This window comes from Centropristis striata, chromosome 16 (assembly GCF_030273125.1).
Source record: "Centropristis striata isolate RG_2023a ecotype Rhode Island chromosome 16, C.striata_1.0, whole genome shotgun sequence".
Classification (NCBI taxonomy): Eukaryota; Metazoa; Chordata; class Actinopteri; order Perciformes; family Serranidae; genus Centropristis; species Centropristis striata.
Window position 1 is genome coordinate 20300403 of NC_081532.1, and position 15811 is coordinate 20316213.

Here is a 15811-nt window from a genome sequence, read left to right on the forward strand (position 1 = left end):
TCAATTACTTTACTCCGTTAAAGTACAACCCTGATTCCAAAGAGGTTTGGATGCTGTTTAAAATGTAAATAAAGTAAAAAATATATATCTTTTTGTACAGTTTTCAATTGAATATATGTCAGTAGGAATTAACTTTTTTTGGAATATTACATGTTACTCTGTTCAATGACAATAAAGTTGAATATCATCTCATCTCATCTCAATTGGAGATGTCTGTGTTTTAGATTATTTCAGTGGTTGAGATATTCAATATTTGGTGTCTTGAATACAAACTTTTTGGTTGATAAGAGAACACAAATGTTTATGCACTCATGTGTATGTTTTTGTATTGTGTATGAATGTTGGATTGACAGCAGTCTAGATTCCATAATTTATATTTACATAAATATAGTAAATTCATTCATGTCATTTTCACTCTAAAATCAGCCTGGTCTATAAATACTAGCAGTATGGAAAACATAAAAGCATGTTGTTTTTTTTTAATGCTGTGATTATGCTTCTTAGAAAGTGTGTGTGAGATCCCTTTCAGCTCTGAGGATCCATTCTGGTGCGTGAGGTCCTCAGGTGGACATCAAAGATAATTCCCCTCACTATAAAGCACTTCAGCGTAGAATGTGGGTTGAGGATCAAAGAGGGCCTGCACTTTGTCATCCTTAAGCCCCCCCCCCCCACCCCTCAGCTAGAGCATGGCACAGTGAGACCACACACACACACACACACACACACACACACACACACCTGTACAAAATGGGTGGCAGCTATAACCCCACACAAGAGGGTTGAGGCCTGGCTCGTGTTGAATAGGGGTCTGAGGATCCGACCCCCCCCCCACCCCTCCCTACTTCTTTTGTGATCTGTCAAAGTGAACAATGACCTTGGACAGTTCAAAAATAAACCGCAGAGTGTATCGGTGCTTTAAGAGCCCGCAGCCACCCCGGTGCTGTCGGATGCCAAGAGAGAAAAAGAGCCGTTTTGTTAGTCATCAGCTTCACACCAGGGCAAGGAATCAATCTACCTCCCTCTGTGTACAAGAATATGAGAAAGTTGAATTATGTCTCTCTTGCTGTCTCTGCGTGTGTGTGTTTGTGCTTCTCTCACACACACATCCTGCACAAAGCATATGCAGTATAAAGCTGCTGACACAGTGGGTGTATTTGCATGTGTGTATATTTTTAGGCAAATGGAAATAATATTCTGTCACTACAGTTTTTTTGTAAATTTATTGTTTTATTTATCAAGTTTTTCTTATTTGTTTTTAGTCTGTTTCTTGTTCCTGTAAACAAGTAACTTAACTTTGCATTGGTATATTTATTATATTGGTATATGCTAATTTGTTTGTTCCTGATCAGTATGTCCAAACCAAAGCCTTTTATATTTGTATATTTTCTTTGAATACATTAACTGATTTTAAATATATTAGACCATATATTGTGGGGCAAGATTGTGGGGTAAGAAGGTAAGATTTTCTATTTATATTACATAAACTGCAGTTAAAATATTTGCAGCCCTTGAATGGACAGGGCATTCTCCTGGATGAATAATCAATACAAAAGATTCTGAAATTAAATTAAAATATTATAAAAGCTTTAACTAAAGTTTAAGAAAAATAAACTACAAAATGTCCAAAAACATGGGATATAATTATGATTCTAATTATGATTCTAACATAATATATACAGTAAAAAAAAGAATTAGTAAATAAAAAAACAAACCTCCACATTCAAAGGAACATCATTTAGACCAACTGTAAACATTTTTTATGCAAAACCAATGCATGTCATACATTTCAAATTCAAAACACATGAATTAATTTAATGAAGATAAATTAAATTTAAAAAAAACAACAACTACCAAATAAAAACCAACCACTAAAAAAATATAAATAACACATAAGTACTTTACATTACAGCTCAGTAATAACCCGGGAATAACTTGGTAATAACATAGTATTACTTGTTAATTAGCTCTTCATTATTTAAGTAGTAACCTTGGTATTAACACTAGGTATACCTGACTTTTAGACCAAAATGTATGTAGTCATAATATGGTAATATACTAACCTTTAGCAATTTAATGATTATTCCTGTACACACATCCACGCATGTGGATTAAAAAAATGGTAACATGTTGACAGTAGCAGAAATAACCTGATAATATATGTAGATGTTTTCACAATATTATAGACTATTATTCGCAAAATACATTTAAATCAACTGAGAATTCTTAATTCAGTATTACCATATTATAAGGCTGAAATTCCTTTGTTCCACTGTGCAAAATAAATGTGTAATGCGGTGATTTGGTAGCTGGAACCAGTGTTGGTAATTTCTGTGTAATTATCATAAATCAGGAAAACAAAAAAAATGCTAAATGATGTTGTTTGTGGCCGTGACAATAATGTTTTTTTTTTAACTGAATGAAGACGTTTCCCCTTGACTTTTGGAAGGCATTCATTCTGCAGGAGCAGCAGCTTTGTGTTTCATTACAGTTGGATCCAAGTAGCGCTTCCCCCTTTAATTTTATTGCTCTTTTAAAAGTCTAATTACAGACTACTACTCAGGTACAGTAGCAATAGTTACTGAAAGTAACAATTTACTGAGTGACAGAGCTCTAAACTTTAAACAAAGAATGCTGAATGATACTTTCAACTAGTTTTTGCATTAAAACATTTCCCATGTTAAAGATGCAGTACGCAATATTCCTTTTATACGATACAAGACACTTTATGTTTATCATACTTAATCCTGACATGACATTTTAGTCCCGTTCCACCCCGACACACTGCCTCATATGTACCGTGACTGTACCTCCATGACCTGACACAAAAGAAAAGAAGACATGTTGCGCATTCGTCAACTCTCCCTTTCATGTCCCCACACCTGGCTGCAGCTTCTCTCCGCCCTGCATCACCACATCAAATAGAGACTCCCAGGCAAACTCACATCCACTTTATCCCCGAGGGGATGGCTGACTCAGCCAAAGAGCACATCTGCCTTGTTGTTTTTACTACGATTCCTATCTAAGGCTGCCCCCCGTCACTCATCTGTCATCACCTGACAGTCAAGACACGAGGTGCCATGACACCCGTTTTTACCGTAAAAGGGTGGGGAGAAACATGTTTCCCTCTTCATACCAAAAGGTTTACAGGTATGGCTATAGGCTACAGTTGGGGTTATTGATGTGCTGGCAGGGGTCATGACCCAGGAGACACAGTTGAATCACCGTGAAAAGGTGTGCGAGTGTGTGGGCGCTCATAACATCTCAAACCTCTGATCTTTTCCCTTCACAGAGAAGAGGAGAAGAAATATTTCTACCTCCCCGACTCATGGCTGCACAAGTCTTCCAATGTTACTTTTCAACAAGACACATTGAAACAGCATCTTGTGTTGATTTAACCAATCATGACTTAACCAACCATGCTCTTAAATGTATGTCTTTCTTCTTGCCTTTCCAAAACGAAAAGACAAGCACAATTAACAGTATGCTCATCTGATCAGCTGCAAAAGTTAGCATGCCTGGCTAACTAGCTTCCCTAAAGACAAATCCAGGGAAGAACCGGAAGTAATTAAGCCACTCTAAGTGTGTTGTTAGCTTCCTCTACAATATACAATGTATTAATAAAAGCTCTATTGACAAGATTGTCTAGGAGTTTTTTCATGGAGAAATAACAAGTAACGTTAGCTAAGTTAACATTGCTTAGCTAGCTAACGTAAGTAGCCTAACCCTGTCTCTGGGCTGTGGTGGAATAAATAAAGTCAGTAAAAGCATTATTGTTAAATATAATATTTGTTGCCTTAACTGTAGTAATCTAATGACACATACACATACAATGCTGTATGGTGTTTCAGCGTCTGCTAACTTTTAGCCTGGGAAATTCATATTTAGCCTCAGTGTTAAACCTGACTATAATGAGTGCATCCATCAAGTGCATATTCAAGACTCCCTTTAAAAGAGATTTTTTCTTAAAATGGGTCAGCTGGAAACATTAAAAAGTCAGCAGGATATGGAAATTTCAAGCAACTCATGGTGCAAACGTTAGCTCAAATATTTAGCTATATTAAAAAATTACAAAAAAAATTACGGAAAATCTACCACTGATATTACAGTAAACTGCAGGTGTGTGGCGTGAGAACGGAAAGCTGGTTATTCATTGGCCACAATTTAGCTGTGTAGGACTTTCAGTTTCCTCTTTGCTCCCTTGTTATTGTGAGTATATATGTGTGAGAATGTAGAGTTATTGTGTGAGGAAGCATAAATGCTGCTGTGATAAATACTGTGAGCTATGCGTGTGTGTGTGTGTGTGTGTGTGTGTGATTCATCACCTCAGACTCATTACAGCAAAACACATCAGAGGCTCTGTAGAAATCTGTATCCAAGTCAGGAATGGCCGGCGCTGGGTTGAATATAGTCTTTACTGTAACAAGAAACAAGGCAGTGATCCATTTTATTGACCACAGTGTTAAACATTATAATCTGCAGGTCACACAGGATAACATGCAGTCATTAACAAAGGTGAAACAATGAAATTGGCCTCAGTTAAACTTGTCAGTTGGCCTTTAAAGGGATACAATTGTGTCCCTCAGTGACACATTTTACAGTTGTCTGATGTTTCTTTCCCATTTGCTAAGCTTCACTGTCAAGGTCTGACATTACCTTAATTAAACTTTCAATGGGAACAAAGGCTGGTGGGCTACCACTGTGAATTGCTCTCGCAGGCAAAGCTCAAGTGGATAAGCTTCTATAAAAAGACACCTTTTAACCGATTAAATTAGCATTCCCTGGAAAAGAACACTGGAGAAAAAAATAGAAAGGCTGGCGGAAACGGCCTCCCATCCCGCTGCTTTTTATGGTACCCTGTAACCCCTGCAGTTATAGGATAGTGTGTGTCAACATGAGGTATATAACCCTATATATGTGTGTCAGTGTGTGGGTGAGATGAGTTGTGACCCTTTCTCTGTGTGTTGAGGAGCGCAAAAGAGGGTGAGAGCGAGAGAGAGCAAGAGTGTTTGTCAGAAGTAATCCTCTGTACGTGTTGCACATCACTGTCTTATGCATATTCATGAGCACAGAGCATTAATGCATCTAATACCATGATTTCTGTGTATGTGTGAGGATAAGCCCAGCTTGACGAAGCGATTAATTCTGATATCTCTGTGTACAAAATAAAGCCTCATGCAAGTGTGTGTGCGTGTGTGTGTGCGTTTGCGAGGGAAATATATGTTCAGCGTTGGTGACATCAAAGTCTGTTGTGCAAAAGTGTGTGCCTAGTTGCTGTGTGTGTGTTTGCGTGGGCACATAAGAGAGCAGCTGCGTGGGTTTGTGCAGGGCTTTGGCCACCTGGCGCTTTGAGGTGGATGCTGGGCTGCTCGCGAGTAAAAGTGGAAATAACGTCTCTCTCTCCTTTTCAACGCACACACACACACACACACACACACACACACACACACACACATACTGTATGTGTACCCACATGAGCCAAGGCCATGTGACAAAAAAGTGACACTAGGCTCTTTCTGACTCCTCTTCTTCTTCTCCCTCTCGCTTTCTGTCTACTGAATTGCACCTCAGTTACCATCACTTTGGTTTCCAAGACAAGTGTGAGATCTCTGAAATGTGATGCCTCACTTTTGCATAAAAGGAGGAATCTCTGTCTTTCCTCTCTCCTGTTTTCAGTACTGCGTATCTGTTCCTCATCTCCTCTTTTAGCAATTAATGCTTTCCAGGGACCCTTAAAGACTACAGCTCGGGTTATTCTAGTTTTTTCATACTGTCAACAAAAGCCATGAAAAGACCAAAGCAAAACGTTAGTCCAACTCATGATACTTTGCAACATCCCTCCCGTCTGTGCCACTCTGTGCATCTGATTCCACTTGCACCCCATATACGTACATCACTGCTCCTCTCCATTTTTAGGACCTTGCCGGGACGCATCAGGACGCATTTGCGTTTTACAGATAAAATATGACTCTGTTCCATTTAGCAGTAGCATGTGGTCTGAGTTATTGAACACAAGTGGTCCGCTCTAATACAGGTGACAACACTGTCAGGATGCATTGAGGACGCATTGAGATCAGATGTCAAAAACAACATTTGGAGGTGGTTCAGGCCGCATTAGCGAGACAGAGAAAGAAAGGAGACACTGGGCGTTGGCGGGCAAAAACTGAAGCGTACCGGTTACAAATGAAAAGAGGAAAATAACAGAACACAGGATATGTCCAGGATACTCAGGACGTGAGTGAGGGAGGATCGGTTGGTGGCTCCGGGAGCGATGAGGAACTGTGAGCTGCACATCTGTCAGCTGCACACCTGTAAGCAGCTGTGCTCCATGCAGACATTTCTCAAACTTTATTTTGTAGGTTAAGGAAAATTCGTATCGCAACCAGCCGATATAGGGTTAAAAACAGCAACGCATTTGGTGTTTCTCAAACGGAAATGATGTACGTGTTAATTTACATATAGAGCGGGGAAGTGGAATCACACACAAGTGGTCACTGAAGACGCATGGAGACGCAGCTACTGCCAGGTGAGAACATACAGACTGAGAGCTGTCCACTTGTGTTCAGATCACTCAGACCACATGTTACTGCTTAATGGAAACAGGGTCTATATGTGGTCAAAATGCGTTTTAGACCACCTTGGGAAGTGATTTGAGTGCATATCAGATCCTGTTTACACTTGTACTTAGTGCTGACCACTTGTGATCCGATTGCCCAAGACTCATTTTAAAAGCAGGGTCTCAGTCTGCTGATGAGGACTGTGTAATACACTCCAGAACAGCTACTGAAAGACCAGCAGATGAGATTGTTTTGTGAAACTAAAATGTATGGTTTCAGTCATTTAGTTTTAAGAAAAGTGCATTTATCGGGGACTATTTGCAGCTGTCTATCAATACAGATGTACAATACATTTGCAGCTCGACTAAGTTAGCCTACATAGACTATACAAGTGAAATAGACTGTCAAAGAGGTGGATGTAGCTTTAATGTCTGAACAGAGTAGCCAATGCAGAAGTGTCTTAAACCAGCACCTTTTTCTAATGGCCAACAGACGGTGACTCTCCTGGTTGCAAAGAAAGTCTGTATGAAAGTCTATGGGAAAACAAGCCTACTTCTAACTTGATTTATGGCCTCAGTAAACATTTTTCTACTGAGTTTATGTTCTCCATTGTTAGTTTCAACTCTTCTCACATGCATATCAAACATGTGATGCGAATATAAACACAGCAACAAGAAGGGCTAAATATGTAAGTCTGATTATGTTAATTGGAATAATTGCACTAACATTATGTGGAGTACTTCAGTGGCATTAACAGATAGCCATCATTCAGTTAGTGAAGCAGGAACTACATACTGTATGTCATGTAAAAAGGATAAATAAAGTATCACTGAATCATGTAAAAGGCTTACTCATGCTCTACTCAGACTATTGTCAGTAATAATATTATTATTTGTCGCCATGGACGGAGCTGCTAGGAAGTACAATGTTGTCTTCCACTATCTGCTCCCTTATTAGCCATCTGTGGCGTGATCACAGTGTTTGCGTCAATCGTGTTACTTCAGCGGTGATGTCAAATGCATAGGCCCAATGCTCATGAAGTATACATAAAATAAAACTGCTGAGGATGGAAGCCTATCAATATGCACACTTGAGCAGCTTGTGTGAAATCCCTAATACACTGATGCATGAAGGAATCTGCCTCTCTGATGCAAGAAGCTGCTACCGTGGACGTCACATTAACCGGTGTGTCGGGCTCGGGTTGCTTTGTTTTGCTCTCCAGGTGTTACTGAAACCACACAAACACACACACTCACAGCTGCTGGGGCAGATGTGGTAATACTGAGATGTGTGCACACTGAGTCACGTCTGGCATCAGAATGTGTGTGTGCATGTGTCATGACTCTGGGCTTTTTTGCACGGAGGTTCAAAGTCTGGTCGCACATGTGCTGGAAAAGCAGCCAGAAGAGTTCAGAAAGTACTAAAATACAGTTTGTTGCTGTGGTTGATTTTAGGAGGAAAGGTGGATGGAAAACAAGGGCAGAGGGAAAACTGGATAAGACAGAGATCACTCACACACTCTTACATGCACACGCACACGCACGCACACACACACACACACACGCACACAAAATAAATGAGTCATCAGTGAGTATGTGAAAGGGCTTTAAGAGGCTCTAATTGCATCTGGTGAGAAATATAAAAGCGGCTTCTTGCTCAGACAAGGAAGAGGGGGAGGAAGACGGGTTGAAAACGGAAGAAGAAAGAAAGAGCGAAACTACACAACTCCTACCATTTCCTCACTTCTTAGAATTAATTTAATTCCATAAACGTCTCGATTTTAAATGGTACATGGCAAGAAAATATGTGTATACATATGTTTTCCTCTCAAAGAATTACAAGGAGAATAAACTCTTCTTGTTAGGTTATCTTGACAAGTGTTTCTGAGAGCTGGCATCCACAGTACGTGTGGCTCGCTGGTGACATTTGCGTAATTTGAGCGGCGCTTCACCCCCGCGCCATTAAATCCTCGCCGCCAAACCCATTAACACCCATTCTCTCCAGAGAACTCCATTTACGCAATGCTCTGGCGCGGCAGAATCAAGGTGGAATCTTTGCCAAGCATCTTTGCTTGCCTCTCTCCTGGTGCCACATGCAGAGCCTAATCCCATGGTACGGTCGACACGGTGAGGAGGGGGGGGTTGGGGGAAAGAGGGTGGCGCTCGGCGAGGCCATCTGGGTGTCCCATCTGCAACACGGTTATGGCTGCGACTCTTTCGTTCTGGCAGCCTGCAGCGAGCGATTACCGGCGACAGGCCCTGATGACAGGGGCGAGAGGCTCCCCAGACGTCTCGGATGACGCTGAAGCCTGCTAATAATAGGATGCTGTTAAACATGATGAGCTTAGTAACCTGGTTATCACCAAAAAGGTGGAGGGAGGAAGGGACAGAAGGAGTGTGTTGGGGTCTAAAATAGGTTTTGTACATGCAGTGCAACAAGTATCCTGTTGGCTTTGTGAGTAAAGCCATGGTTGCTGATGGAGAATGTGAGCAGCAGGGACCCAACAAACACTCCAAGTATTACATTTATCCACTTCTTGCACTTTACGTGTTAAAGTGATATGAATCAGTGGGAAGCCTCTCTCGAAGAGAAAGTGTAATTGTGTACTACAAACAGAAATGTCACATGATTGTTTAAGACAGATCTTCTGGTCTTCTACTGTATTTTTTGATGTTGTCCAACCACGTCCAAAGGCACAAGTGTTCAAGTGTTCTGCTGCTTGGCAGAGCACACAAAAAGCAATGAAAGTAGGTTTGTGGGGAAAAAAAGAGCTCAAGAGAGAAGTTGCTTTCTCATCTCCACACACAGAGTTTATTGCTGTCGTGCTTTTCGATTGCAGTCTCAGAAAGGTACAGAAGTTTTTGGGATGCAGCCCCCTGGCTATGACATTGAAACATAAAGTGTGCCACTTGTACTGTCACTTGCACACTTTCATCTGATGCTTTTTGTTATTGCACTTTCCCTTTTGCTGCTGTAACACTAAACATTTCTACGCTGCAGGACTGGTAAATGATTTTATCATCTGACGTAAACGTACAACATAAAAGTACATTGGAGGGTTTTGCAAATCCTATTAATTATTTTAACCACCTTAAATCTCCTCATCAAACTCCTCACTCTTCTCAACCTCAGTCCATGAATTCTAGCCTCCTGCTCCTGAGAGAGTCGTTGTAGAGCCTCTCTGAATAACTGATGTTAAGTTATTCATTTCCACATGTCTTAGTGATTGTCTAGCTTGACAAACTTGTTTGAATTCCCACTGTCATTGGCTACCAGACATGTCACTTAAGTCTCTTCAGTAAATGCGTGACAATAAACCTGTATAAAACCTGATCCAGCCATTTATAATCTAGTTTGTGTCAACTGTGAAGTGTCAAGCCAGCCAACAAGTGAACTTGGACAGAGCAGCTGCCCTGGCTCAACAGGGTCCTGCATGAGGATTAAGACAAGAGCAGTATGTCTATAGTTTTATTTTGTCAAAAACTATGAGGATCTGGGGCATACAGAGCACACAGATGGCCAGCAGAGGAGTGGATCAAAGTGGTTTAAGTTCCTATGGGCATTTAGATACTTGTTTGGACACATTTTCTTCTTCCGTCACTACTAGGATCCATTGTAACACCATGAATACACACTGACCACAGCTCTCATTCTCAAAACAGTTAAAATAAAGAAACACTTTGAGGGTAGAATGGGATCCAAATGTAAAAAAAAATAATACAAGAATGATCTATAATGCTGTTTTGTTTCGAGCCGGACTGGATTTTAAGGGCTGATGCTGATACCAAGAGTAAAAAAGATCAATATCGATTTATCGGCTGAAATATTACATACATGCAACATTACTGAACAGACCTCTTTATGTTTTTACATTTAGGCAGAATGGACTAAGAAGTTTAACTTTGCAGTTTCATATGAATTACATTATAGCGTTGACTAAAGTTAATTGTAACTTTCTATGGTCAAACAAAAGACTTAGTGAGTCTTAGTAATCACAGCTGATAAAAATAAACATAGTTCTTGAAATGCAAATGTAACCACCTGTTGTGTGTTCTACAAGAGTGGCATTATAATACTGTTTCAAACTTCTTTTCTTCTATAGTTTTTAAGGAATAGATAATTTTCCCTATGATGTCCACCATCACATACAGCACACTGAAACTCACTGACCTTTGTTCTCCTGAGCCATACGTAGTGCTTGTAAGGATGTCTGCGGGGTGACCTCCAGCTGGCACACCACTACTTTTGCCTGACGGATGGCTGAAAGAGCCTCCTGCAGCTCCTCACTGCCCAGCTGCATGTTGGCACCAGCCACGATCACAATGGCATTCTCACCTGCCCGTTGACCAAAAGAGACGTGTGATGATACAACAGCCATGGCATGATGACTTTGAAAATCAGTGGGAACCATAAATAGGGTAAAATTAGGGATATGTGATGTGAGAAACTCTGGTGAGTTACTGTACATTTTATTTTGACACAGTTTTACACTGTGTTAGAAGGGCAATATGACACATGAATTCATTGACCTTTTCACATGAATGCAAAATAGCATGTGCACATTGTTTTTTGGGTGATTAGTTCTTGATTGCAATCTCTCAAATAACTCCTTTCAAACAGACCTTGGTCTTCTAGAACCTTTAAATGTGCAATATGTCATTTTTTTCCCGCCAGGGGTCTCTCAATCGAAACAATAACAAAAGACAGAGCAATGCAGTCAATGCAGCTTGACCTGGTTTGAATTCCTTCAGTGTTGATTGTTCAGGATTTTTTTTACCAGGAGCAGAATTATCCACAGAGGTCTCCTCCTCCTCAAAACAAACAGACCTGACGATTAAAACCAGTTAAAACAATGATTAAATCGATTTCACCTTAAAAATCAGTGTTTCTCCAATGCTGTCTGGCATATCGGCAGTGGGGCTGCTTGTCTGCTCAGCTTGTTTCTCTGATAACTTAAGATCCGGATGTTAAGGAGGTTTTTAGCGGGAACTAAGTTATGTGCAATGGTCTCCTCCTCTCCAAAACAAATAGAACCGATGATTTAAGTGATGGTAAAAATGTATCTTAAACAGAATAAAATTATATATTTCATATACATTCCTGACTATGTTAAATGACAAGGAACGCAAATCCAAGATTTTTCCATCACCTGACTGTATCTGCAACATGATAGAAATCTCTCTACATGTGGATTGCTGAACATGCGGATACTTAGGTAGGCTTTGGTGCACTTAAGTATAGTGTGTGTAAGAAAGTGTGTGTGTGTGTTTCCATTGATAATAGTCACTTTATTTGTGATGAGACAATTAATGCAAGGCCATAATGTGTGTGTGTGTGTGTGTGTGTGTGTGTGTGTGTGTTTTACAGAGAAATAGTTTGCTGATAGCACACATGCACTCTTGGCTGCGCACGTCTGAGGCCATTTCTACGACTCAAAAAGCTTTTAGGATCTCACCAGGGTGGTATAAGCTAGTGGCAAAAGCATTTACCTGCATCATTGACAATGATGGAAGCAGCTCCCGTGGCTGCATCAGAGCTTTGTCCTACGAAGTCTGAGACAGGGAGAAAAGACAAAAGAGAGTTTGAAAGCATCCATTATTTGTATTTCATCAAACATACTGAAAAACAAGACATGTCACCATAGTAACCGCTACTAATTGCTTGGAGTGCATTGGGCTCATGGTGCAGTTTTTATTTATTTTTTTGGCAATGAAGAGAGAGGCCACAAACATCTGGATTCTGATATGTGCACTAAGCACAACTTTTGAAAAGCAACTTTATTTTTAACAACTCCAACTGTTTTAACAACCATTGGCTACAACAATAGAGGATCTTTCCAGTATATCCAAATGCCTTGAGTGCCTAAAAAGAACTAACAAAAAAACAGACTAAAAAAAACATTGCTCTGACTGTGAACTTTTTGCCATGCAACATGGAAATGGCAACCAATTTGGCATGTATAGTAATGCAAAAACACTGTACCTGTGCGTACACCATTGTCCTTAAAATTCTGAATGTAATTGTCTCCAAAGAAGTCTTTACCAACCTAGAAAAGATAGAAGGCAAAACGATTACAACAAAGAGAGTGTCAAGCGGGGTCAGACTTGGTTAGCGGCAACTTTTGAAAAGTGGTATACTCAAACCTCAGTTGGGTTGGATTTTCGTGTGCCCTGCCAGCATACTGGCATGGTGCCGCCGCCGAAAATGTGCAAAACCTAACACACAAAGTCAACAAACGCACACACGCGCAAACACACGACCAGCTGCGCCAAGCCTTGAAGACACGATAACCCCGCCTTCACGCCTCTTCATGCCCACCTCGCTTTCATTTTCTTTCCCTCCTTCCCCTCTTCCCCTGATCCGCATAGGGATGTCCACATCTGTAGCTACTTTGGGTTGTGGAAGGGGTCCCCACCTTGCCCCGAGGCGCCTACTTCGAACCCACGCTTTCCAAAAAACGTGCCAAAACGCGGGCACTTCTAGCTGCCTGTGATAATGGGTTGGGCTGGTATTGGCTGCTTGGCCCCAATCTCTTTGAAGAGCGGCCTTCCGTCTTGGATGTTTTTGACAAGCCCGGGTGTCTATTTTTGGGTTCTCCCCATGCCCGGAGAGCTCCTCCCGCACTGGGTTGTTATCGATCGGGCCTCTTTGTTCTGACAGAGGTGGGGCTTCGGTGCTTTAGTGCTCAGGTTGAAAGGCCATGCTGAGCTTACTGATTGGAGACTCTGGGTTGTATGGTATGGGAATAGGCCTGTTTGAAGGCGCGCAAGCGTGGGTGGGCGTATGCATGCGGTATAGTATTGATCAAGAGAAAATGAGGCATGGAGAGTTGATGCGGTGAAATGACTGAAGTGTAACGAAGGTATGAGGTTTTTTAAAGTTGTTAACTTGGTGGACTATGGCAGCAGATGGATGATTATTTGCTCTGAGTAAGACGAAGATGAGCTAAAGGTTGGACGAGAAAAATAACCTATTTTTTTTTAATGCGCATATTCATGCTGGTATTCAAATGAACACACCCTTTAACACAAACTCTACAGCACAACAGCGGAAGCGTACGGCTGTGAACCTGATTCCAGTGTCATACCTTGCACACCATAGCGGTTTTGGCTCCCAGTCTTGCAGCCTGCATGCACTGGTTGGCTCCTTTCCCTCCGAAACCAATGAAGAACTTATGACCATGGATGGTTTCCCCGGCTTTCGGCAGCCTTGGTGCCTGGCTGTGGGAAAAAAACGGCAATGAGCACAATTTTAGAGAGTATACATTTGAATTGAAAAGAGCCTCATGGGATTTTGAGGATTCAAAATTAAAAGTGCACTTCAAATAGACAAACTTTGCTTGGATGTTGAATTTAAATTTGCTTTTTTTTTTGCCTTAACAGTCTCTTCACACTGCAGAGAAAAGTTTGAAAATGTTCCATCAAACTTTGAAAAATGTTTTATTTGGCAGTGTGAGTGTTTTACGCTGAAACCAAGGAGTAAAGGGAGATGTCAAAATGTGAAGATAACCCTTCAGGGCCAAATCTTTTCCTGGTTAAGCTATTTATTTATCACTGGGAAATGTACAAAAACACACAAACAAGAGGTTTCTGTCGAGTCTTCAGAGGATTATATCTTTTGGTCTTGTGAAGGTCTTTCACAGAAAGGTCAATCGGTGCTGGAATGAATGGAGCATAAGAAACTTCCCCCACCCCATTTTCGAGTTTCCATACTTAAACACAACAGATGTAATAAAAAAAAAACAAACAGACAGAACATGGAGTTTACAATTCCCTCATCGCTCTTAAAAGCACTCAGATATTTTACCTAGACGTTCAGTCAGATATGCCCATGCAAGTGTCTCCAAATTTGCAAATGATGCAACCAGCAAAACCCATAGATGTCTCAACTTGACACCAGAAATGCCTGACTCATCAAGGTTGGGTAAAGTCCCGCCCTTTCCCTCAAGGTTGATATGCCACAGGTGGGTGCCCTCAGGAGGAGCTGTCTGTTCCCTGATTCCTCCAATCATAGAGCCAGAGTGGGTGGTGAGTAAGATGGGGGAGAGACAACAGACAGCTTCATACAGTACGTCAGGATGCTGTGGTCTGGCCCCGGGCAGTGCTGGCCAGGGGCCAAAGGGTTTGCGGATGGCAAAATGTTGTCATAAACTTGTTTTTCACCCTGTTGTTGCTCTTTTTTATACTGTTGTGTGTGTGTGTGTGTGAGTGTGTTTGTGGCAGGTGTGCTATTACAGTAAGCTCACTCAATCCCAGGATTTCCAGTAACTGAGACGCTGATGGCAAACACTGGAGGTTGCTATAAATGCTGCTGTTTTTGCACCAGCGTGTGAAAACACTAAAATGCCCAAAGCTATAACAGGATGTAGGGTCAGTGAGACTGAAATGTGGTGAGAAGGAAACGGAACAAAGGTCGAACACATGTAAATACACACACACACACACACACACGCACACGCACACGCACACACAGACACACACACACACACACACACACACACACAGACACACACACATACACAGACACACACACACACACACACACACACACACAAACACACAAACATGCACAGCCGTTTTATTATTTTTCCCACCTTTGTCACACCCGTGTGACTGTTGGTGTAGCGCTTGCACATATACTCCATTCTACACATTAATTAAGAAATATAAAGAAGCTAGGTTTAGTTGAGTGGAAATCTCTTTTAATGGTTACTACTTCCATAAATTATATATTAAAACCGTGATGGCCCATGTGGCAACAGGTGAGGTAAAAACCAGTAGGGCAGAAAAACAACAATGTGCATTAAACTGAAAATAATACATGAAGAACCTCTAACCATGGATGGTTTTTATTACAAAAATACATCCTTCACAAACGTCCACTGTAATAGACTTGCCTTGTTAAAGAAAACTAGATACTATCATTTGAGACCATAAATATACAAAATCAAACTTCTATCCTAGGTTCCTAAGGAATCTAGTTTTATGGCTACGGTTCTATTGTTTTTTTATTGCTTATCTTTACATCTGCAGAAATTCCAATTGTTCTGATGTATAGGTATGGGTGCAATGGCCCAATAGCCTGAAAGTACACACTGGAGTCCAGCTTGCAAAGTGCTTCTTCAAAATGAATTATGCTTTAATAGCATATCTATGCTATGGATAAGGAATGGTTAGGTTAAGGCATAAAAACGACCTGGTTCAGGTTAGAAAAAGGCCACTCTTCTGACTTATGGGCCATCGGACCGATGGGGCATT

The 15811-nt window shown here is 41.0% G+C and overlaps 1 protein-coding gene across 2 annotated transcripts in view; it reads right to left on the minus strand.

Annotated features, from left to right (window-relative positions):
• The window catches only part of rbks (ribokinase), a 36860-nt gene that overhangs the window by 10865 nt on the left and 10184 nt on the right, over positions 1-15811 (minus strand). For both annotated transcript variants that reach the window (XM_059353312.1, XM_059353311.1), the window contains exons 3-7: positions 13642-13774; positions 12537-12600; positions 12044-12106; positions 10725-10889; positions 4323-4414 (exon numbers count right to left, since the gene is read on the minus strand). In XM_059353312.1, coding sequence (XP_059209295.1) covers positions 4323-4414; positions 10725-10889; positions 12044-12106; positions 12537-12600; positions 13642-13774 — 517 coding nt within the window. The remainder of the gene's footprint in view (positions 1-4322; positions 4415-10724; positions 10890-12043; positions 12107-12536; positions 12601-13641; positions 13775-15811) is intronic.